The 24,332-nt window shown below is 42.2% G+C and overlaps 1 protein-coding gene across 2 annotated transcripts in view; it reads right to left on the reverse strand.

The window, feature by feature from the left end:
* Positions 1-24,332, reverse strand: part of LOC126175225 (phospholipid-transporting ATPase ABCA1-like) — a 455,526-nt gene that overhangs the window by 341,540 nt on the left and 89,654 nt on the right. For both annotated transcript variants that reach the window (XM_049921856.1, XM_049921857.1), the window contains exon 5: positions 20,618-20,776. In XM_049921856.1, the coding sequence (XP_049777813.1) occupies positions 20,618-20,776 (159 nt within the window). The remainder of the gene's footprint in view (positions 1-20,617; positions 20,777-24,332) is intronic.

The raw sequence follows: 24,332 nt of genomic DNA on the forward strand, positions 1-24,332 counted from the left end.
ATAGATAGTGTTAAAACTAGATGATTGTCATTGCTGCCAGGACTTATAAGACTTAATGATATTTATGAAACTGTGAAGTTTTATTCCATGTCTCAGGACAGGTGTCACACAATGCTAAAATAAAGTTTTGAGAACCCACAGTCATTTCTTTGGCTTCATTTCACCCAAATCCACCTGAAAAAGCTATCAAATTCAATCCAAAAATTGGAAAGAACAAATATTTCTGGAACTGAATCAGCTGAGTAACTAGAATTGTTTAAAGAAAAAAACAAAAAAACAGAGATGTAGTAATCATAACATGTAAGCTTTCACAGCCGGCGTCTTCATTAATTAAAACTTCCGGGCTGAATTGCCGTGGTGCATAAATAAAACTGCTTCTCCTTCCTGACGTTTCATTGCCTACTGTGGGCAACATCTTCTGAGGTGAGTTGACGACTGGCTGCTAGGCGCTGGAGGTCCCGCTTATATAGAGCACTTAGATGGCGCCACCACTCATCACGTGCTTTCGACTTTAAAACTATCTCTGGCTAGTGCCATCTTTCTCGGTTATAGGTAATCGATAGTCACTTCGTTGGTACAGAGTCGACCACCATATCTTGTCTAGTTTTGATCCTCCTCCTTTTTTATTAAAATTATTTTTGTGCTTGTAGATCTCTATAGCTTCTCTATACATGTTGGTATAATAATGTGAGGTTCTGGCTATCATGTTTGTCTCACTAAATTTTATTTCATGATCACCGTCTTTGAAAATGTGTTCCGCTACAGTGGATTTGTCAATTTGTCCCAGTTTGTCTACAGTTCCTTTTGTGTTCCATTAGGCGGGTATTAACACTCCTTTTAGTTGTTCCAATATAAACCATGCCACAGCTACACGGAATTTTATACACACCTGGGGTAGCTAAGGGGTGTCGTGCGTCTTTCACCGATCTTAAACTTTCACTAATTTTCTTGGTAGCTCGAAAGATTGTCTCCACTTGAAATTTGGCCAAAACTTTCCCAGTACGGTCCGAGATGTTATGAACAAACGGAAGAAAAACTTTTCCAGCTGACGGTTGTTGTTGTCGTCGTGTATTTTAGGACACTTTTCTTCTAGGGTGGAGTGCTCGATCTATTTCATTGTCAGTGTACCCATTTCTCTTACAAGCCGTTCGCAAATGGCTTAATTCATCTTGCAAATAAATTGGCTCACAGATGGTATTAGCCCTGTCCACTAAAGATTTTATGACTCCTCCCTTCTGCCTAGGATGATGATTCGAATCCTTATGTAGGTAACGATCGGGGTGTGTGTGTGTGTGTGTGTGTGTGTGTGTGTGTGTGTGTTTTTCCTATATACCTTGTGCCCTAAAGTCCCATCTGCCCGTTTAATAACCAATACACCCAAAAAATTTAGTTGTCCATTACTCTCTTTCTCCATGGTGAATTGTATCTTTGGATTGAAACTGTTTATGTGCACCAAAAAATCACTCAGTTCCTCTTCAGCATGATTCCATATCACAAAGGTGTCATCCACATATTGATACCATTTCAAAGGGCTTTTTTTTGGCCGACTGCAGCACTTTTTGTTCGAAAAATTCCATAAATAGATTAGCAATAGCAGGGCTCAGAGGGCTACCCATGGCCACCCCATCAATTTGTTAATAAAACTCGTTATATTGAAAATAAGTTGAGGATAGACAATGTCGAAACAAAGCTATTATATCAGTAGGAAACATATCAGCTATGTAAGAAAGAGCTTTGTCAACAGGGACCATGGTGAACAGGGATACTACATCGAAACTGACAAAGATGTCACTTGGACTAACTGTGATCTCCCTCAGTTTTTCGATAAAATACATGGAATTTTTAATATGAGTGTCAGTTTTACCTATATACGATTGCAACAAAGAAGCAAGATATCGAGCCAGCTCTTGAGCAGGAGCCCCAATGGCACTTACTATTTATCTCAAAGGGACATTGGGCTTGTGTATCTTAGGTAACCCATACAGTCTTGGAGGGTAAGCTTCCGTTTTGCAAAGGTATTTTTTATCTTCTGTAGGAATGGAAGAGCGGTTTATGAATTGCTGGGTAGCACTTAACACTTTTGTTGTAGGGTCCTTTTTCAGTTTTTTTTATAGGTGGTAGGATCCAAGAGGTCACTGATCTTTTTATGATAATCCTCACTCTTCAGGACGACAGTAGCATTACCCTTATCAGCAGTAAGTACAATAATATTCCTGTCCACATTGATCTCCCGTAATGCCTTCCTTTCTCCTAGGGATAAATTACTGCTGGGTGGCTTAGCTTTACGTAATATCCTGGCTGTTTCCATTCTGACTTCATTGGCAGAATGCGGTGATAACAGACGAATCCCTGCTTCTATATTGGCAACAATATCTTCCGTGGGAATCTGTGATGGAGTGATAGCAAAATTTCCTCCTTTTGAGAGAACACAGACTTGCTCCTGGGATAGTCCTTTCTCTTGAAAGGAAGATGAATTAATTGATGAGTTAGGATATGTGAACAAAACTGTTTCTAGAAAACCTGAGAAATGGGAAGAAAATGTGGCTACTGATAAAGAGATGGTGTGATGTATCCCACATACTTAAAAATGTAGGCATTTGTCGTATAAATATAGAAGTGCTTTTGAGTTTTTCTCTTGCTGTGTCATGCACAAATGCTGTCGTGGAAAGTCTTTTCAATTGTTAACTCCCTTTGGATTGACGAAAAAAATCATTTCGCAACTGAAGTAATTGAAATTGTTAGATACTTATTTTCAATAAATCAGCTGTAAGTAATTCTACTACCTGCTATTAAGAAATCCGAAACTTTTTCAACATATCAGGTCTTCTGGTAAGAAAGAAGCCTCAAGTTCGCAAATGATACTTTCACTCTGCAGTGGGTGTGCACTGATATGAAACTTCCTGGCAAATTAAAACTGTGTGCCAGACCAAGACTTGACTCAGGAACATTGCCTTTAATGGGCAAGTGCTTTAGCAACCGAACTATCCATGCAAGACTCATAACCCCTTCTCACAGCTTTACTTCCAGCAGTGCCTTATCTCCTACCTTCTACACTTCACAGAAGCTCTCCTGCTTTCTAGGATGGATTGCTCAAACAAAATTCAGCTTGCCTTTTCTCACATGGTAGCCTGCGAACCTTAGATGAAGGGCAACAGGCAGATTCCATATTCCTAGATTCCTAGATTTCCAGAAAGTGTTTGACTTGTGTCCCACTGCAGATTGTTGATAAAGGTTTGCCGGCCGGTGTGGCCATGCGGTTAAAGGCGCTTCAGTCTGGAACCGCGTGACCGCTACGGTTGCAGGTTCGAATCCTGCCTTGGGCATGGATGTGTGTGCTGTCCTTAGGTTAGTTAGGTTTAATTAGTTCTAAGTTCTAGGCGACTGATGACCTCAGAAGTTGAGTCGCATAGTGCTCAGAGCCATTTGAACCATTTGATAAAGGTCTAGATATGTGAATGGTTTGTTTCTTTTTAATAACAGAATCCAGTACACTGTCCTCAATGACTAATGTTCATGAGAAACAATGGTATCGTCAGTGGAGCCCCACAAAAGTGTGCTAGGACTGGTCTTATCCTCTATGTACATATATGATCTAACAGACATGGTGAGCAGCAAGAATGGCAACTTGCTCTAAATGTAAAAAAATAAATAAATAAATAAATAAATAAAATAAAATAAGTTAATGCAGATGATCAGGATACACAATCCTGTAACATTTGTATACAGCATGTGTAGTGTACTCCTTGACACAGTAGAATCAATTAAATATCTACGTGTAACTTTGAGAAGCAATATGAAATGGAATGAGCACATAAGGTTGCTAGCAGAGAAGGCAAATGGACAAGTTAATTTTATTGGGAGACATTTGGGGAAGTGTAGCTCATGTATAAAGGAGACGGTTTATAAAACATTAGTGCAATCCATTCTCAAGTACTGTTCTACTGTTTTGGATCCCCACAGAGTCAGATGAAAGGAAAGCAGTGAAGCAATTCAGAGGCATGCTGGTCGATTTGTTACTGGCAGGTTCTAACAGCACGAAAGTACTATGGAGTTGCTTCATAAACTCAAATGGGAATCCCTGGAGGGAAAAGGGTGTTCATTTCAATAGGCACTTTTTAGGAAATTTAGAGAATGAGCATTTGAGGCCAACTGCAAAACAATTCCACTACCACCAAGGTACACTTCACTTCACATAAGGACAAAGAAAATAAAATTCAAGAGATTAAGGCTTATACTGAGGCTTTTAGTCAGTCAGTTTTCCCTTGCTCTGTTTGCATGTGGAACAGGAAATGACTAGCAGTAGTACACTCTGCTCTACACTGGACAGAGGCTTGTGGAGTATATATGCAGATGGGGCTGTAGATAGATTGCTACTCACCAAATGTCCTGACATTCAGAAGCAGGACACACACACACACACACACACACACACACACACACACACACACACACACACACACACACACACACACAACCTACTGTCTGTGGCCACCAGTGCCTGAAGGCGGGTTGCACTAGTATCTCGTATGAGTAGCAATTCAAGGATGGGAGGGGGGAGGGGGGTGGTTAGGATGAGGCATGGAGTGGGCTAGGGGGAAAGACAGCAGATTATGAGGTGGGGAAGATGTGCTACGTTGAGAGGGAGCAGGGACACTGTAGAGACAGGATGGAGTGGCTAGGTGCAGAGCCGGGATGCCTTGCTGGGGGAAGGAGAGGGGGAGAGGGAGAGAAGATATAGAGAAGAGGGAAGGACTAGTAGCTGCATTGGTGGAATAGAAGGCATGTGTAGTGCTGGAGTGGGAGCAGGGAAGGGGTGGAGGACAGGGACTAGTAAAGTCTGAGGCCAGAGGAGTTGACAAGAATGACTGATATGTTGTAGGGAAAGTTCCCAACTGTGCAGCTCAGAAAAAGATAGTACTGGTAGGATAGCACAAAGCAGCCATTAAACTGAAGCACATCATGTTGGGCGGCATGTTCAGCAACTGAGTTGTCCAGCTGAGTTGTCACAGTTTGGTGATGACTATTCATGTGGATAGACAGCTTGTTAGTTGTCATACCCATGTAGAAAGCAGTACAGTTGTTGTAGCTTAGTTTGTAGATCAGTTGACTGCTTTGACAAGCATGCTACCTGTGAAAGCAGTTTTGAGATCTAAGAACTGATCTGCAACCACTGTGTTGCTTCCCACATTGGCATAACAACTAACAAGCTGTCTTTCAACATGAATGGTCACTGCCACATTGTGGCCAAGAGAGAGAGAGAGAGAGAGAGAGAGAGAGAGAGAGAGACGGACCATCCAGCCATCCAGTTGCTGAACATGCTGCCCAACACAACAGGCTTCACTTCAGTGACTATTTCACAGCCTGCACTACCTGGATCCTTCCTAACAGCACCAGCTGCACTGAACTACACAGGTGGGAACTCTCCATCATTCATCCCGTAGCCCCCCCCCCCCCCCTGGCCTCAAGCTTCCCAAGTCCCTGTCCTCCACCTCTTCCCTATGCCACTCCAGCACTATACACCTATTCCACCAATGCACTTATAGTCTTTCCCCCCTTCTCTAGATCTCTTTTCTCCCTCTCCCCATTTCACAGGATTTATACACCCAATTTTCAAAGTTTTTTCTTTTATCTTCTCAGTACACATGTTCCTGATTTGTGATTGCATTTTCAACTGTTTTGAATATTTAGTTTACTGTTGGCAGTCAAAAGTGTTATATGGTGCTTGGTGAATTTTTACTTATGAAAATGACAGATCAAAGAATTTTTATTAAACTTTGCTTGAAAAACTGAATAAAGTGCAGCATCATGTTCAAAATGTTGACTGTGGCTTTCGGAGAATCTACTATGAGTAAACTGCGTGAAGAGCCAAGGTAAAAAGAAAAAATCAATAATTTCGATCATGTGTGAAGGTTCTTCTCACTGTTATCTTCAATTATAATGGGATAGTGCATCATGAGCTCCGGCCTTATGGTCATACGTTTAGTAAGATATGCCACTTGGAAGTTAGGTGCCACTTGCGTAAAGCAATCTGCAGAAAACATCCAGAAATGTGGCAAAGGCACTTATGGAAACTGGGTCATGGTAATGAGCCCGATCACATCTCAATACTTATTCATGATTTTTTGGCAAAAAACAAAACTGTAATGTTGTCTCAGCACCTATATTTGCCAGACATGACCCCCTATGACTTTCTTATATTCCTAAGGTTGAAGAGAACCATGAAAGTGTCGTTTTGTCATCACTGATGAGATAAAAAACAGAATTGCTGAAAGAGCTGACCGCCATTACGAAAAGTGAGTTCCAAAAGTGTTTTCAAAACTGGAAAAAATGGGGGCACAAGTGTGTTATATTACTTTGAAGGGGACCTTATTGATGAATAAATAAAGACACTTGAAGAAAATCAAAAATTCTCATTACCTTTTTTTTAAACCTTATAAAAGAATAGTTTGCTACTCACTATTTAGTGGAAATGTTGAGTTACAGGCAGCCACAACAAAAAGACTGCTAAATAACTAAGCATTCACTGTCTGGCTTCTGAGGCCAGATTGCGGCCAACTGAGAAGCAATCATGGTGGTGAGGGTAAGGAAGAGGCTGGGAGTGGGAGGATAGTAGGGTAGGAGTGGGAGACAGTGAGGTGCTGCTTGTGGGAGCATACAAGGACAAGGTGGAGAGAGGGTAGGGCAGCTACATGCAGTCAGGAGGTCAGGCAGGGGGGAGGGGGAGAGTGGAAAAGGAGACTCATAAAGAGACTATGGAAGCATTGGTGAAATAGAAGGCTTTGTATTGCTGAAATGGGGACAGGGAAGGGGATAGGTGGGTAAATGACAATGACTAATAAAAGTTGAAGCCACAAGGATTATGGAAATGCAGGAGATGTTGCTGGGCGAGTTCCCACTTGCACATAAAAGTTTTTATCGGTAGGACGGATTCATGCGACACAGTCTTAATTTTAATGACTGTTGTGTTGGGCAGGAAATTCAGCAACTGTTTCTTGCCCAATATTTATCAGTGACCATTCATGTGGACAGACAGATTGTTGATTGTCATGCCCATGTACAATGCAGCACAGTGGTTGCAGCTTAGCTCACAGATTACATGACTGGATTCAAAGGTAGCCCTGCCTTTGATGGAACAGGTGATGCTTGTTACCGGACTGGAGCAGGTGTTGGTGGAATGTTGTGTGGGACAGATCTCACCTCTAGGTCTATTACAGGGATCTGAGTCATGAGGCAAGGGATTGGGAGCAGTGATTGTGTAGGGATGAACAAGGATATCATGTAGGTTCAGTGGACAATAATACCACTGTGGGAGGGGTGGGAAGGATAGTGGTAGCACATTCCTCATTTCAATGAATGATAAGAGGTAATCAAAACTTTGCAGAAAATGTGATTAAGTTGCTTCAGTCCTGATTTTTACTGAGTCACGACAGGAATGTTCCTCTGCTGCCAGACAGTGGTACTCTGGGAGGTGGTGTGTGACTGGAGAGACAAGCCATGGGAGATCTCTTATGGTACAAGGTTGGGAGAGTAACTGTAGACTGTGAAGGCCTCAGTGAGACTCTTGGTATATTTTGAGAAGGGCTGCTCATCACTACAAATGCGAAGGCTACAAGTGGCTAGGTTGTAAGGAAGGTATTTCTTGCTCCATTAAGTTTCGGGAATGCAGCCGCATGAATTCTGCTTCTTCTTCTAATATTTCGGCTGTATACCTTTCAGCCATCTTCAGAGAGAGCCGTATGACTGACGCTCCAGCGCTCGCTCCATCCTTTTAAACTCACGGACCGCGCCACTGCGCATGCGGCCACAGATAAACAAGGCGCCAGTGATGTTGATCGGCGGCAAAGACGTACAATATGCATGAGTTACGTCTGTGGCTGCGCAATCGATCCATGCTGGGAGGTCGATGTATTACTGGGAGCTGAACTGTAGTGACGTCTTTGTAAGTTCAATATTGAAAGTGCCAGATTCCATGATTTATCTAATGTGAAACCGCTGTCTCTATTAATTAAATTCTTCGTTAAGCGGATTTCAATGGCCTCTTTTACTACGGAGTCCCAGAAAGATGAAACAGAAGTCAGAATTTCGACATTTTCATATACCATAGAGTGACCAGAATCAATACAATGCTCTGCCACAGCTGATTTACTGGGTTGTAAGAGCCGAGTGTACCTGCGATGTTCCGTACACCTCTCTTGGACTGTACGATTCATTTGTCCGATATATGAAAGGCCACATTCACATGGTATCTTATAAACTCCAGGCTTGCGGAGTAGTAAGTCATCTTTAACGGAACCCAGGAGAGCAGCTGTCTTCGCCGGTGGACGAAAAATCACTTTTACTTTATGTTTAGTGAGGATCCGTCCTATTTTGGATGAAAGGCTTCCCACGTACGGCAGGAAAGCCATGGATTTAAATGTTTTCTCGTCATCTTCAGCATTCCTTATGGACACCTTAGGTTTTACTTGTAGTGCCTTACGTATCTGTTGTGGGGAATACCCGTTGTCCTCAAAAACTCTCTTCAGATGTAAAAGTTCGTCTTTTAAACTACTTTCATCAGATATGACGTGTGCTCGGTGTACCAAAGTTCTTAGAACACTACTCGTCTTATTCATTTTATAAAATGTACTAACCTGGCAAACTTCGGAATTATGCCATGGTCACGGCACCTCAGTAAAAAACTTAAAGACTTCCATGAATAAGATTTTAATTAAAGCTGGTTCTGCTATCGTTAAGGAGAGGATCCGATTTACACGAAGGAAGCTGGATCTTGTTTCTCAAGAACTTTATCGTCTGCACCTGAAGATGTCTGTGGAGTTACCCAGCAACTCTTGGAATTGGATAGAGGGTACAACATGGGCCAAATCAGACTGGGTTCGTGAGGTAGCGACATCAAGACAGACTGCAAAGTTCAGCCGACTTGAGCCATCTCCACAGCAAGAAAGTATCATTCGACGCTCCGTCATTAATATGACGGGTAGAGATTTGGACGATGCTACGATGATGGTCTTAAGCAAAGGACTGAATTTTGCACCCACGCCAAAGGTTTTGCCTATACCTGCATTCATCAGTGCCGTTGAAGAAGCCGTTCGACCACTCTCTACGGATTCTGCATATGAAATAAGACGCGAAGCTTGTCGAGCTGTTATGAAGGCTCGCCCACAAAGAAGCAATATATCTGTGGCAGAGAGGACTGCACTACGTATGCTCCGCCAAGATACCGAAACGGTGGTTCTCCCTGCCGATAAAGGTAATGCCACTGTTTTAATGTCACGTGACGACTATCATGATAAGATATACAGCTTACTGAATGATAGTATGTGCCGGAAGATCAGTAAGGACCCCACCAACAAGGTGGTAAGGAAGACGGCGTCGCTTTTGAATGCCTCCCCATTTCCACCGGAAGTCATACGAAGACTGAAACCAAGTGGTGCAGTGCCACCAAGGCTTTATGGACTCCCAAAGATCCATAAGAAAGACGTTCCTCTACGTCCTATCGTGAGCAATATTGGTTCTCCCAACTATGATTGTGCCAAGCACCTGGCGTCACTATTGAGGCCGCTTGTGGGAAAATGTGATCATCATATAAGGAACTCTGCAGATTTCATTGGCAAATTAAAGTCTTTGAAACTGAACACCTCTGATTTATTAGTCAGCTTTGATGTAGTGTCGCTATTTACTAAGGTACCTCTCTCTGAATCTTTAGATCTTATTGGAAAAAGTTTTGATAAGGAGATTTTAGCTTTGTTTCACCATGTGATGACCTCCACATACTTTTTATTTAATAACGACTTTTTTTAACAGACTGACGGTGTTGCCATGGGTAGTCCTTTGTCACCCTTGGTGGCCAATTTATTTATGGAGGACTTCGAGGAGAAGGCCCTGGAGTCTGCTAGTTTGAAGCCTACAGTTTTTTGGAGGTACGTTGATGACACCTTCGTAGTGTGGCCCCATGGCGAGGACAAATTGCAGGACTTCTTAAACCATCTGAATTCCATCCATGGACAAATTCAGTTTACAATGGAAGTGGAAAAGGAGGGATGTCTTCCATTTTTGGATGTCTTGGTCCGGCGCAAAGAAGATGGCACTTTGGGTCATGCAGTATATCGGAAACCGACCCATACGGACTTATATTTACATGGAAATAGCTGTCACCATCCTTCGCAGACGAGTAGTGTTTTAAGAACTTTGGTACACCGAGCACACGTCATATCTGATGAAAGTAGTTTAAAAGACGAACTTTTACATCTGAAGAGAGTTTTTGAGGACAACGGGTATTCTCCACAACAGATACGTAAGGCACTACAAGTAAAACCTAAGGTGTCCGTAAGGAATGCTGAAGATGACGAGAAAACATTTAAATCCATGGCTTTCCTGCCGTACGTGGGAAGCCTTTCATCCAAAATAGGACGGATCCTCACTAAACATAAAGTAAAAGTGATTTTTCGTCCACCGGCGAAGACAGCTGCTCTCCTGGGTTCCGTTAAAGATGACTTACTACTCCGCAAGCCTGGAGTTTATAAGATACCATGTGAATGTGGCCTTTCATATATCGGACAAACGAATCGTACAGTCCAAGAGAGGTGTACGGAACATCGCAGGTACACTCGGCTCTTACAACCCAGTAAATCAGCTGTGGCAGAGCATTGTATTGATTCTGGTCACTCTATGGTATTTGAAAATGTCGAAATTCTGACTTCTGTTTCATCTTTCAGGGACTCCGTAGTAAAAGAGGCCATTGAAATCCGCTTAACGAAGAATTTAATTAATAGAGACAGCGGTTTCACATTAGATAAATCATGGAATCCGGCACTTTCAATATTGAACTTACAAAGACGTCGCTACAGTTCAGCTCCCAGTAATACATCGACCTCCCAGCATGGATCGATTGCGCAGCCACAGACGTAACTCATGCATATTGTACGTCTTTGCCGCCGATCAACATCACTGGCGCCTTGTTTATCTGTGGCCGCATGCGCAGTGGCGCGGTCCGTGAGTTTAAAAGGATGGAGCGAGCGCTGGAGCGTCAGTCATACGGCTCTCTCTGAAGATGGCTGAAAGGTATACAGCCGAAATATTAGAAGAAGAAGCAGAATTCATGCGGCTGCATTCCCGAAACTTAATGGAGCAGTCTTTGCGCCGCAAAAACCTGAAGATTCACAACAAGGTATTTCTTGCTATGGAATGTGTGGCTGCTGTCGAAGTGGAGGTAATTACTAGTAGTTGGTAAGCTTGATAGAGGCAGAGGTACTGATGTAGCCATCTTTGAGGTGGAAGTGAACGTTTAAGAAGGTGGCTTACTGGGTTGAGAAGGAAAAGGTGAAGCAAATGGGAGAAACGGTTTTGAGGTTCTGGAGAAATGTGGATAGGGTGTCACCATCTTCAATCCAGATCACAATTTCATCAATGATTCTGAACTAGATGAGGGGTTTGGGATTCTGGGTGGTTATGAAAGATTTCTCTAGATGGCCCCTACATATATTGGCATATGATGGTGCTCTGTGGGTGCCCATTGCTGTGTCCCAGGTTTGTTTGTAGGTGATGCCTTCAATGGAGAAGAAATTGGAAGAACAGAGTCTGTCATGGTGACTAGGAAGAAGATTGTAGGTTTAAAATCTGCTGAGCATTGGGAAAGGTAGTGTTCTATAGTGGCAAGGCCATGGGCATTAGGTATGTAAGTGTAAAAGGAGCCGACATTGACAGTGACAGTGACGAGAAGGGCACCATGTGGTAAAGGAAGAGGAACTGTGGAGAGCCAGTGGAAGAATGGTTGATATGCTTGATACAGGAGGATGAATAATGGGGTGAAGTAGTTGTTGGTCTACGAGAGCGGAGACTCCCTCAGTGTGGGTACAGTAACCAGCCACAATGGAGCATACTGGGTGGTTGGATGATGGACCTTAGAAAGCATGTAAAAGGTAGAAATGCCGTGAGTAGTATGTGTGAGGCAGGATGCCCCATTGTGGCTGGTTACTGTGCCCCACTGAGAGGAACTCTGTTCTCATAGGCCAACACTTGCAGCCTATTACTCACAATCTATTCCCATATATAAAAACATAGCAACCATTCCCTCCAACGACTCTCCACAGTTCTTCTATCTTTACTGCTTGGTGCCCTGCCATCACCAATGAAGCCAGCTCCCTTTACAATAACATCCCTAATGCCCGTGGCCTTCCACTATTGAACACTACCTTTCCCAATGCCCAACAGATTGCAATCCTACGACCTCCTTCCTGGTCACAGTGACCAACTACATCATCACCCACAAGTACTTCTCCTTTGAAGGCTTCACCTACAAACAAATCTGGAATATGCCAATGGGCACCCACATGGCACCCATCATATTCCCTGGCAATGTTCACCTGCATGGCATCATGATATGAAAACCCAAAAGAGTGCTCCCTTCGTCATCCAGTACCATACCAGACTGGAACAACTGAAACACATCATTCTCCAGGGCTTTGATTACTATCACCATGCCCTGAAATGAGGGCATCCTAGCCAAGATACTTCCCTCCCTTCCTAAAGTGATGTTCCGTTGCCCGCCTAACCTTCACAACTGATCGACGTTAGAGATATAGGTCTATAGTTCTGCACATCTGTTTGACGTCCTTTCTTGAAAAAGCGGATGACCTGTGCCCTTTTCCAATCCTTTGGAACGCTACGCTCTTCTAGAGACCTACGGTACACCGCTGCAAGAAGGGGGGCAAGTTCCTTCGCGTACTCTGTGTAAAATCGAACTGGTATCCCATCAGGTCCAGTGGCCATTCCTCTTTTGAGCGATTTTAATTGTTTCTCTATCCCTCTGTCGTCTATTTCAATATCTACCATTTTGTCATCTGTGCGACAATCTACAGAAGGAACTACAGTGCAGTCTTCCTCTGTGAAACAGCTATGGAAAAAGACATTTAGTATTTCAGCCTTTAGTCTGTCATCCTCTGTTTCAGTACCATTTTGGTCACAGAGTGTCTGGACATTTTGTTTTGATCCACCTACCGCTTTGACATAAGACCAAAATTTCTTAGGATTTTCTGCCACGTCAGTACATAGAACTTTACTTTCAAATTCATTGAACGCCTCTCACATAGCCCTCCTCACACTACATTTCGCTTCGCGTACTTTTTGTTTGTCTGCAAGGCTTTGGCTATGTTTATGTTTGCTGTGAAGTTCCCTTTGCTTCCGCAGCAGTTTTCTAACTCGGTTGTTGTACCATGGTGGCTCTTTTCCATCTCTTACGATCTTGCTTGGCACATACTCACCTAACGCATATTGTACGATGGTTTTGAACTTTGTCTACTGATCCTCAACGCTATCTGTACTCGAGACAAAACTTTTGTTGGTTGGTTGGTTGGTTTGGGGAAGGAGACCAGACAGCGTGGTCATCGGTCTCATCGGATTAGGGAAGGATGGGGAAGGAGGTCGGCCGTGCCCTTTCAGAGGAACCATCCCGGCATTTGCCTGGAGTGATTTAGGGAAATCACGGAAAACCTAAATCAGGATGGCCGGACGCGGGATTGAACCGTCGTCCTCCCGAATGCGAGTCCAGTGTCTAACCACTGCGCCACCCCGCTCGGTACAAAACTTTTGTGTTGAGCCAACAGGTACTCTGTAATCTGCTTTTTGTCACTTTTGCTAAACAGAAAAATCTTCCTACCTTTTTTAATATTTCTATTTATGGCTGAAATCATCGATGCCGTAACCGCTTTATGATCGCTGATTCCCTGTTTTGCGTTAACTGTTTCAAATAGTTCGGGTCTGTTTGTCACCAGAAGGTCTAATATGTTATCGCCACGAGTCGGTTCTCTGTTTAATTGCTCAAGGTAGTTTTCAGATAAAGCACTTAAAAAAATTTCACTGGATTCTTTGTCCCTGCCACCCATTATGAACGTCTGAGTCTCCCAGTCTATATCCGGCAAATTAAAATCTCCACCCAGAACTATAACATGGTGGGGAAATCCACTCTAAATATTTTCTAAATTATCCTTCAGGTGCTCAGCCACAACAGCTGCTGAGCCAGGGGGCCTATAGAGACATCCAATTACCATGTCTGAGCCTGCTTTAACTGTGACCTTCACCCAAATCATTTCACATTTCGGATCTCCGTCAATTTCCTTCGCTACTATTGCACTTCTTATCACTATAAACACGGCTCCCCCTTCACTGTCCAGCCTGTCTCTGCGGTATACATTCCATTCTGAGTTTAGGATTTCATTACTGTTTAGGTCTGGTTTCAGCCAACTTTCTGTCCCTAGTACTATATGGGCGTTGTGACCGTTTATTAATGAGAGCAGTTCTGGGACCTTTCTATAGACGCTCCTGCAGTTTACTATTAGCACATTTATATTGTTATTCCCTGTTGCATTTTTCCTACTTCTACCTTGCCGCATCTCAGGAGGCATCTTGTCGGGCCTAGGGAGGGAATTCTCTAAGCTAAAAAACTCCCATGTGCACTCCACATGTATTCCTTTTCTGAAGCCATGTTGCTCTTCTCTTATTTTTCCTTATAATTTTGCCCGAATTCATGCTTCCAAAATTTCCTCAAAAATCTTTGCACAATAACTCATTAATGTTATCCCCCGATAGCTCTTGCACTCTTTTCTATTTCCCTTCTTAAAGATCAGGACAATTATTCCCTTCTTTCAGTCTTCTGGGATCATCAGTCTCCACACAATTTTCATTACTCATTATAGCCATTGTATCCCCACGTCTCCTGTTGCTCGCACCATCTCTACACTTGGCTCATCCAGACCAGGTGACTTCCCTCCCTTCATCTTGTCCAATGCCTCTTCCACTTCTTCCCATGTAAGGTCTTCTTCTATTTGCTGCTCCTCCTGTTTTTTTTTCTCTCCTTGGCTTGTTCCTCTCATCCAGGTCTCCATTCGGGTTCAGGAGTTCTCCAACATACTCCTTCTACATATTCTTGAGTTCCTCCTTATTCTCTACATCTTGTCCACTTTTGTTCACCATTAGAGCATTATCTGTCCTATGGTTCCTCCTCTTACTTTTAATCATCCCATATAACACCTTTTTTGAACCTTCACTATCCTCCACCATCATTCTAGTCCACTGTTCCATCGACTTTCTTCTTTCCTCCGCCACCACTCTTTTTGTTTCTTCCTTGCTTGCCTGATACTCTTCTCTTGTCTCTACTGTTCTCTTATGGAACCATACCCTGAAGGCTCTATTCTTCTTATGTATCATATCCTTTTTTTTATTATTCCACCAGGGTGTTTCTTTACATCTCTTTTTGTTGCTTGTCCTCCTACATATTGCTTCCGCCACTCTTACTAATGTTCTCTTGAATCTACTCCATTCCTCTTCTGCCATTTTTGGTTCATCCTTTAGGATGCTTTCCTTTACTACTTGCAGGTACTGTAGCCTGCTTTCTTCCTCCTCCAACTTCCATACCCTTATACATCTTTCCTGGTTTTCTGTCCCTTTATTATCCTTAGTCCCTCTCGGGTTCATCATCATCATCATCATCATCATCATCATCATCATCATCATCATCATCATCATTTAAGACTGATTATGCCTTTCAGTGTTCAGTCTGGAGCATAGCCCCCCTTGTACAGTTCCTCCATGATCCCCTATTCAGTGCTAACATTGATGCCTCTTTTGATGTTAAACCTATTACTTCAAAATCATTCTTAACCGAATCCAGGTACCTTCTCCACGGTCTGCCCCGACTCCTCCTACCCTCTACTGCTGAATCCATGAGTCTCTTGCGTAACCTTGCTTCTCCCATGCGTGTAACATGACCCCACCATCTAAGCCTGTTCGCCCTGACTGCTACATCTATAGAGTTCATTCCCAGTTTTTCTTTGATTTCCTCATTGTGGACACCCTCCTGCCATTGTTCCCATCTACTAGTACCTGCAATCATCCTAGCTACTTTCATATCCGTAACCTCAACCTTGTTGATAAGGTAACCTGAATCCACCCAGCTTTCGCTCCCATACAACAAAGTTGGTCGAAAGATTGAACGGTGCACAGATAACTTAGTCTTGGTACTGACTTCCTTCTTGCAGAAGAGAGTAGATCGTAGCTGAGCGCTCACTACATTAGCTTTGCTACACCTCGCTTCCAGTTCTTTCACTATGTTGCCATCCTGTGAGAATATGCATCCTAAGTACTTGAAACCGTCCACCTGTTCTAACTTTGTTCCTCCTATTTGGCACTCAATCCATTTATATTTCTTTCCCACTGACATTACTTTCGTTTTGGAGATGCTAATCTTCATACCATAGTCCTTACATTTCTGATCTAGCTCTGAAATATTACTTTGCAAACTTTCAATCGAATCTGCCATCACAACTAAGTCATCCGCATATGCAAGACTGCTTATTTTGTGTTCACATATCTTAATCTCACCCAGCCAGTCTATTGTTTTCAACATATGATCCATGAATAATATGAACAACAGTGGAGACAGGCTGCAGCCTTGTCTTACACCTGAAACTACTCTGAACCATGAACTCAATTTACCACCAACTCTAACTGCTGCCTGACTATCCATGTAAAGACATTTAATTGCTTGCAAAAGTTTGCCTCGTATTCCACAATCTTGTAGAACAGACAATAACTTTCTCCTAGGGACCCGGTCATATGCCTTTTCTAGATCTATAAAGCATAGATACAATTCCCTGTTCCACTCATAACACTTCTCCATTATTTGCCGTAAGCTAAAGATCTGGTCCTGACAACCTCTAAGAGGCCTAAACCCACACAGATTTTCATCCAATTGGTCCTCAACTAATACTCGCACTTTCCTTTCAACAATACCTGAGAAGATTTTACCCACAACGCTGATTAAAGAGATACCTCTGTAGTTGTTACAATCTTTTCTGTTTCCATGTTTAAAGATTTGTGTGATTACTGCTTTTGTCCAGTCTGATGGAACCTGTCCCGACTCCCAGGCCGTTTCAATTATCCTGTGCAGCCATTTAAGACCTGACATTCCACTGTATTTGATGAGTTCTGACTTAATTTCATCCACCCCAGCCGCTTTATTGCACTGCAATCTATTGACCATTTTTTCCACTTCCTCAAATGTGATCCTATTTCCATCATCATTCCTATCCCATTCTACCTCGAAATCTGAAACATTACTGATTGCATTTTCACCTACATTGAGCAACTCTTCAAAATATTCCCTCCATCTTCCCAAGGCATCCACAGGATTCACCAACAGTTTTCCTGGCCTGTCCAAAATACTTGTCATTTCCTTCTTACCTCCCTTTCGAAGACTGCTAATTACACTCCAGAATGGTTTTCCAGCAGCTTGAACCATAGTCTCCAACCTGTTTCCAAAGTCTTCCCACTATTTCTTCTTGGATGCTGCAATTATCTGTTTGGCTTTGTTTCTTTCTTCAACATAACTTTCTCTGTCTACCTGGGTTCTGGTATGTAGCCATTTTTGATACGCCTTCTTTTTCCTTTTACAGGCTGCCTTGACTGTATCATTCCACCAAGCTGTTTGCTTCTTCCTACTTTTACACACTACTGTTCCAAGACATTCTTTAGCCACTTCTAGTACTGTGTCCCTGTACCTTGTCCATTCCTTTTCCAATGACTGTAATTGGCTACATTCAACTAACTGGTACCTTTCTGAGATCGCTGTTATGTACTTGTGCCTGTTTTCCTTATCCTGAAGTTTCTCCACTCTTATCCTCCTACATATGGACCTTACCTCCTGCACTTTCGGCCTCACAATCCCAATTTCACTGCAGATTAAATAATGATCAGTGTCATCAAAGAATCCCCTGAATACACGTGTGTCCCTCACAGCCTTCCTGAATTCCTGATCTGTTACTATATAGTCAATGACAGATCTGGTTCCCCTGCCTTCCCAAGTATATCGGTGAATGTTCTTATGTTTAAAAAAGGAGTTTGTGATTACTAAGCCCATACTGGCACAGAAATCCAAGAGTTTTTTCCCGTTCCTGTTGGCCTCCATATCCTCTCCAAATTTACCCATAACCTTTTCATACCCTTCTGTTCTCGGGTTCATTACCAGCAAACGGTGGTCGCTATCCAAGGCCTCTGATGGTATTACCTTAATGTCAATGATGTTCCTATTCATCTCACTATCGTACAGGAAGTAGTCAACTATCGTAATTTTGTGGCTCTCTCTTTTCCTGAACCATGAGTTCCCAACCAACAAGCCATTCCTTTGACAGAACTCCAGTAATCTTCCACCTTCCTCATTTTGGCAGCCCCAACCCTCTGGTCCAAGCACACTTTTGCAGCCTTGTCTTTCTCTTCCAACGTGTGCTTTTAAATCTCCCATTACTATCATATTCTTCCTTCCCATCTGCTTCTGCTTTTCCTCTTCAAACTCTTGCTTCTCCTCAGAAGTGCAACCCACCTGCAGTGCATACACTTGTATTACACCTCTATGGTAATCCCCTTGAGTGATATTTTGGTCTTCGTCACCCTATCACTTATTCTCTTCACTTCCTCTTTTAATCCATCTCTTACTACTATTCCGACTCCATTTCCCCTTCCCTCCTCATTTCCACTCCACTACAGTCAGTAGCCTTTCCTCAGTTCTCTCCTTCCTTCTCCTTTCCAACTCATTTCAGCTAACCCCAATAGGCCTAACTTCCTTCTTTCCATCATGTCTACCATCTCCTCCACCTTTCCAGTCAATGTTTGTATATTTAATGTTCCAAATCTTAGTCCTTGTTTATAGCTAGTTCACTGTCAATTAAATCTGTCCTTTCCTTCAAAGTTACTGTCTGAATTTCCTAGTGAAAAAAATAAATAAATAAAAATAGCCACGAAGACCCCAATCTGGATACTGTACTGCAAAATCCAATGCTTGAACAAGCACAGTGCCTTAGTGCAAATGCACTTTTATGCAAGCTCATCTTGGTCACTACTTCTACTGCTTCTACTCACTACTGCTTCTAAACACTACGCATGCAGTCCAGTAATACTGTAGAATAAGAGTGAGCCTCTATTTTACCACTTCCAAATAGTCAGTTATAATGATACTCAATGAGTTTAAAAACAGTCATTATCAGTTTACTTGACAATAAAACAGTGTTGTTGCTGCACCATCACCTTTGCCAACATACTTAGTTTGATAAAAATTCTCTTGAGCTCACAGAACAGCAATAACAAATGATATAGTGCAGGAACTGGCACAAACTAGATGAAGGCATTATCCAAGCATGGAAAAAGTCACAACTCAATTTAGAGTCCATAATAGCCAATTCTGAAGAAAGTAGTACGCATAATACAAGTAATTCCAGTATCCTTTTGTGATTAGCCTATTATGCAAGTCTCTAGCATTTCAGACAAAAGTCAACCATTTTCTCCTTGCAATTTTATGACCCAAAAAGAATGTCATGCCCTGCTTGTCAGAGCTCATAATCTTGTGAAAATGTTCTGCCGCTCTCTGAACTACATCTGCCAGCACGAAAACCATACATTCAGAACTGCTGTATGGCGCTAATCCTATATAACAAATGTTGTGCTTAAATAGCTTGCGAGTCCTCATACGATTTACAGATGTATTTTTATTGAGTAATAGTTTCATTTGGATTATATACATGTCAAAAACAATATACATATGCCCAGATAGCAGGATGGGACAGGCACTCATTTTCTACACAATCACAGCAAACTTCATTACAAGCAGCAACAACATATGCTTTTCATAATAAGGACACGCTGTTCTTTACTCACATGTATGTTTGAATGTATATGCAGATGTAGAATGTATTCTTAGAATTTGTCCACGTGTCAACTTATGACCTCTGTCAGTCAGGTTTTTTTTTTTTTTTTTTTTTTTTTTTGCTTGTGTGGGGAACCAGAACTTATGTGAACTCCAGGAAAATGGTCCACAGTATTCACTGATGTAGATGCACAGAATTTTGTGAGGATGAGTGACATAAGAGATCTTAATCATTGCTTATAATTTACAATAAATATATATATATATATCTAAAAAGAAAGATGATGTGACTTACCAAACAAAAGCACTGGCAGGTCGATAGACACACAAACAAACACAAACATACACACAAAATTCTAGCTTTCGCAACCAACGGCTGCTTCGTCAGGAAAGAGGGAAGGAGAGGGAAAGACGAAAGGATTTGGGTTTTAAGGGAGAGGGTAAGGAGTCATTCCAATCCCGGGAGCAGAAAGACTTACCTTAGGGGGGAAAAAAGGACGGGTATACACTCGCATACCTGGTATCATTCGGTCCAATGTCTACTCTTTTAACATGCTGCACTTATGTAACAATTTTTACTGTTTCCAGATTATTGTGTTCCATATCATCTACTGTTTGACTACTGCTCCTTAGCTCATTATGTATGTTTACTGTTTTAACGTCATGTAATTTATGTAAGTACCAGTTTTATTCCATGTTCTCCTTTTAAGAGTTGTGAAGTATTAATTACTATAGACATTTATTTTACAATTTGTTTAAAACATCTGTTACTTTCCTTCTCAAGATGGTTTTACATTAAACTTATGCAACAAGTTGGCTGTATACTTTATATACCGAAAATGAATTTATGGTTGCCGCTGTCAACCATGTTTAAAATTGTGCTTCCAATTTAATTATGTAAATTGTGTGAAATTCCCTTCTCCTACCACTTACCTTTACACCTGTTTCTTTCTCACTAACAATACGCTTGAGTATTGTTGAACACAGAAATGAAAATCCCAACACAATTAGTACTGCGAAAAGTTGACCCAACACAGTAGGTGAAACGTGTGTGGAAGGTGGATATGGGAATTTCTGAACAAGCCGCGTAATCTGTGGAGAAAAGAAACAATAAGTGACAATTCACCAGCACACCTGAAAACTCTCCTAATTAGGAAAAACATATTAGCCCAAATACTAGGATAATTGCTACTATGAGGTACAGCTAAGTGCATTTAAAATACAGCTGCTTTTAAAAGGTTTTTTTAATTTTATTATCAAAGCTGTGAGAATAGCTTCATCTACGCAGCAAGCTTTTCTGAATACAGTGTTGGCTTCCGTAGTACACAGTATTTTAATATATGAATTGTGGCAATACCCCTCCATGCAGATTTTACAACCTATAGAGTGGCAGGCTAGCTAGCTGCCTGTGAAATCCTGCTGCTGGGCCCAGGATATTGTGGCAGAATGACTGAAGACACCAATCCACCCCAGTCATGGAATGAATTACCTCTTGCCAAGGCCTGACACTATACTGCCTTGGTCCCCAATGTGACCTAAGACGGGGATCGGTCATAAAGATGGGCAGGGCCACTATAAATACATGACACTCAGACCCAGCAGTATCTTATCTTGTCTCTGACTATCAATACCGAGGCATACTCCACGGGAGCCAACAATCCAACGTGGGCTAACAAGCTTCATCTGCATCTAGTCACTGTATCTGCTAGCTGCTTGCCTACAAGCTATGGCTAAATATGATGATACCGGGGCTCGAGGCAGAGCCACCAATAGGGGACCCACCTCGAAGGTAACTTCAACCAGTCTCTGGACATCCCCAAGAGGACTTTGTTTCGGAGCCTGCACGCCTTGCACCACATGCTTGACTAATTGCCAGAACAGCCTGCTGTCCATACACAAACAAACCTGCTGCTTGCCGATGCCAGAAGAGCAAAATGCTGACACTGGCAAATCACTAAGCCAATGCTCCTGCCTGGTGACCAAATGCTGCATGCTGAGGTAGCTTCTGCTGCCAGTTGCCATCTTCAGCTACTGTACGGGCACCTTACTAAATAAGAATGTATTTTTCAGTTGAGCTCTACTGATATCATGACTGCTGAGTAGCCAGTGTTATGCAACCCAGCTACACATATACTCTGCAAGCCAGTGTACAGTGCATGGTAGAAGGTCCTGTAGTACTTCTGGTCATTTCCTTTCCTGTCCCACTCAATTGTCTATATGCCTCCATTTGAGCCCTAATTTCTCTTATATTATCTTCGTGATTGTTACACAAAATGGACAATGGTGGCAGTAAATTGTTCTGAAGTCAACTTCAAATGTCAGTTCTTTAAATTTTCTCAATAGTGTTCCCCAAAGAGATCATCATCTTTCCTCCAAAGATTTCCATTTGAGCTCCCGAAGCATCTCCTTAACACTTCAGTGTCGTCTGAATCTACTGGTAACAAATCTAACAGACTGACTCTGAAATACTTTGACATCTTCCTTTAATCCAACATGGTACAGATTCCAAACACTCAAGCAGAACCCAATAATAGGTCTCCCTAGTGTACTATATGCAGTCCCCTTTACAGATGGACCACACTTCCCTAAAATTATGCCAGTAATCAAAGTCAACCATTGCCTTCCCTACTACAATTCTTACATGTTCATTCAATTTCATATCACATACCTGGGAACCTATTCCGTATGCTTGTACTTTCTTTACCAGTCTGAACTGGAGCACCATGTCAAACACTTTTCAAAAATCTAGAACTATGGAATCTGACTGTTGCCCTTCATCCACATTTCACAGGATACACCTTCCTGATTCATGTACACAAGCTTTTCCCTCCAAAGGAAATTTATTATATTTGAACTGATAATATGCTCAAGAATTGTATAGCAAACTGATGTTAACAATATCGGTCTGTAATTTTGTGGGTCCACTTTTTCCCTTCTTATATACAGGAGTCACCTCCACTTTTTTCCAGTCACTTGGGACTTTGTGCTGGGTGAGAGATTTGCAATAAATGCAAGCTTAGTAAGGGGTCAATGCTGTAGAGAACCGTTTGTAAAACTGAAAAACCAAATCGGGATTCCATCCGGACCTGATGACTAATCTGTTTTCAACTCTTCCATGTGTTTCTTTATGCCACGGATGCCTATTACTACATCATCCATACAGGACTCTATTTCTTAAATGCAGAATTTAAAACTTTGGCTTTTTTTTTTAAGCTATCTTCAACCACCACACCAGACTGGTCAATAAGTGGCTTGACAGAAGCTAAGTGATTTTACATAGGACCAGAATTTTCTCAGGTCATCAGGCAGATCTTTTGCTAAGGTGTAATGGTGGTAGTAGTTGTTCACACATACATCTTTTTACAGACACACAAATCTTTGCCTGTCATCATTTGCTTGTTCTCTTTTGAAATGAGAGAGCAACAGCTTTTGTTTCGTCAGCTTTTTCCAAATTTTGTTGCTAAATCATAGTGGATCCACTTACTAGACACATACATATCCAGAGCAAGATTTACAATCTGTTTAAAATTTGCCCTTAATTCCTCTACGTCCATCATACTAGAACAAAATGATGACAATTCATTGTCTAAGTGAGATGCTAACTACTACTTAAGTAACCATAGTCACTATGATGACAACATGAGCACTAATCCCTGTCTATATACTGAGGCCATTTGTAAGTTCAGACCTCTTTATAACTACAAGATCTAAAATATTTCCAGAATGTGTAGGCTGACGAGCTAACTGCTCGAGATAGCTCTTAGAAAACATGTTCAAAAGTATTCTGTAAGACTGTCTGTCTGTATCCCCTGCAATGAATCCACTGTTGTCCCAGTCCATAATCAGTAGATTAAAGTCGCCTCTAACTAGTGTCTCACAGTATTCGTGTGCTACTGATCATAGACTTTCTTTGAATCACTCTAAGCCTGTCACAGCGGAATCGGTGGTGGCCAGTAAAAACAACCAATAATTAACTGGATTTCAGCTAGACCTGTTATACACAACCAGATAATTTCACTGTCACACTGCAATTCAACCTCAATAGAGACAACGACGATTTCGGTTGATGGGGTGCTCGATGTCAGTCATCAGTGCCCTAATGAAACTCAGCATGCAAATCCCATGGGTGGGGACGAAGGCTGTCCCCACATGCAGAGCAGTTTATAGTATATTACAGACTGCTGCCCTTTCCCACCAATTTAGGGATGAGGCCCGAGAGTTCACAAAATTTCATCACCCTTGTAACACTGGAACCGGTATCTACCAGGATGGTGTGCAGATCTCCAATGAGACTGAGGGCTGCCAGCCAGAGGAGGAAGTCATGTGTTAAAGGGCTACGCCTGATGCACAGTCTGGTAAGCAGATCTTCCTTCCAGCAGCGAGGCTGATGCGAAGTTCGCCATGCTTTTGTGGTTGATTTGAGTGACCGCAGTTTTTATCTGTCACCTGCAGCCAAAAAATCTCCCACTGACGCATGATACATCTGTCAGAAAATGAGATGATGGCATGCAACAGCATGGAACATTGATGGACAGCACTGTCCCAACATGCTTCCTTGGAGGCTTTGTTGGTCAATTTGTTTCCCTGTATCCCAATGTGGCCAGGTACACAGCAAAAGATCACCTCCATGCCACGATGTTGGAGTCGC

Source organism: Schistocerca cancellata, chromosome 3 (genome assembly GCF_023864275.1).
Source record: "Schistocerca cancellata isolate TAMUIC-IGC-003103 chromosome 3, iqSchCanc2.1, whole genome shotgun sequence".
In the NCBI taxonomy this organism is placed as follows: domain Eukaryota; kingdom Metazoa; phylum Arthropoda; class Insecta; order Orthoptera; family Acrididae; genus Schistocerca; species Schistocerca cancellata.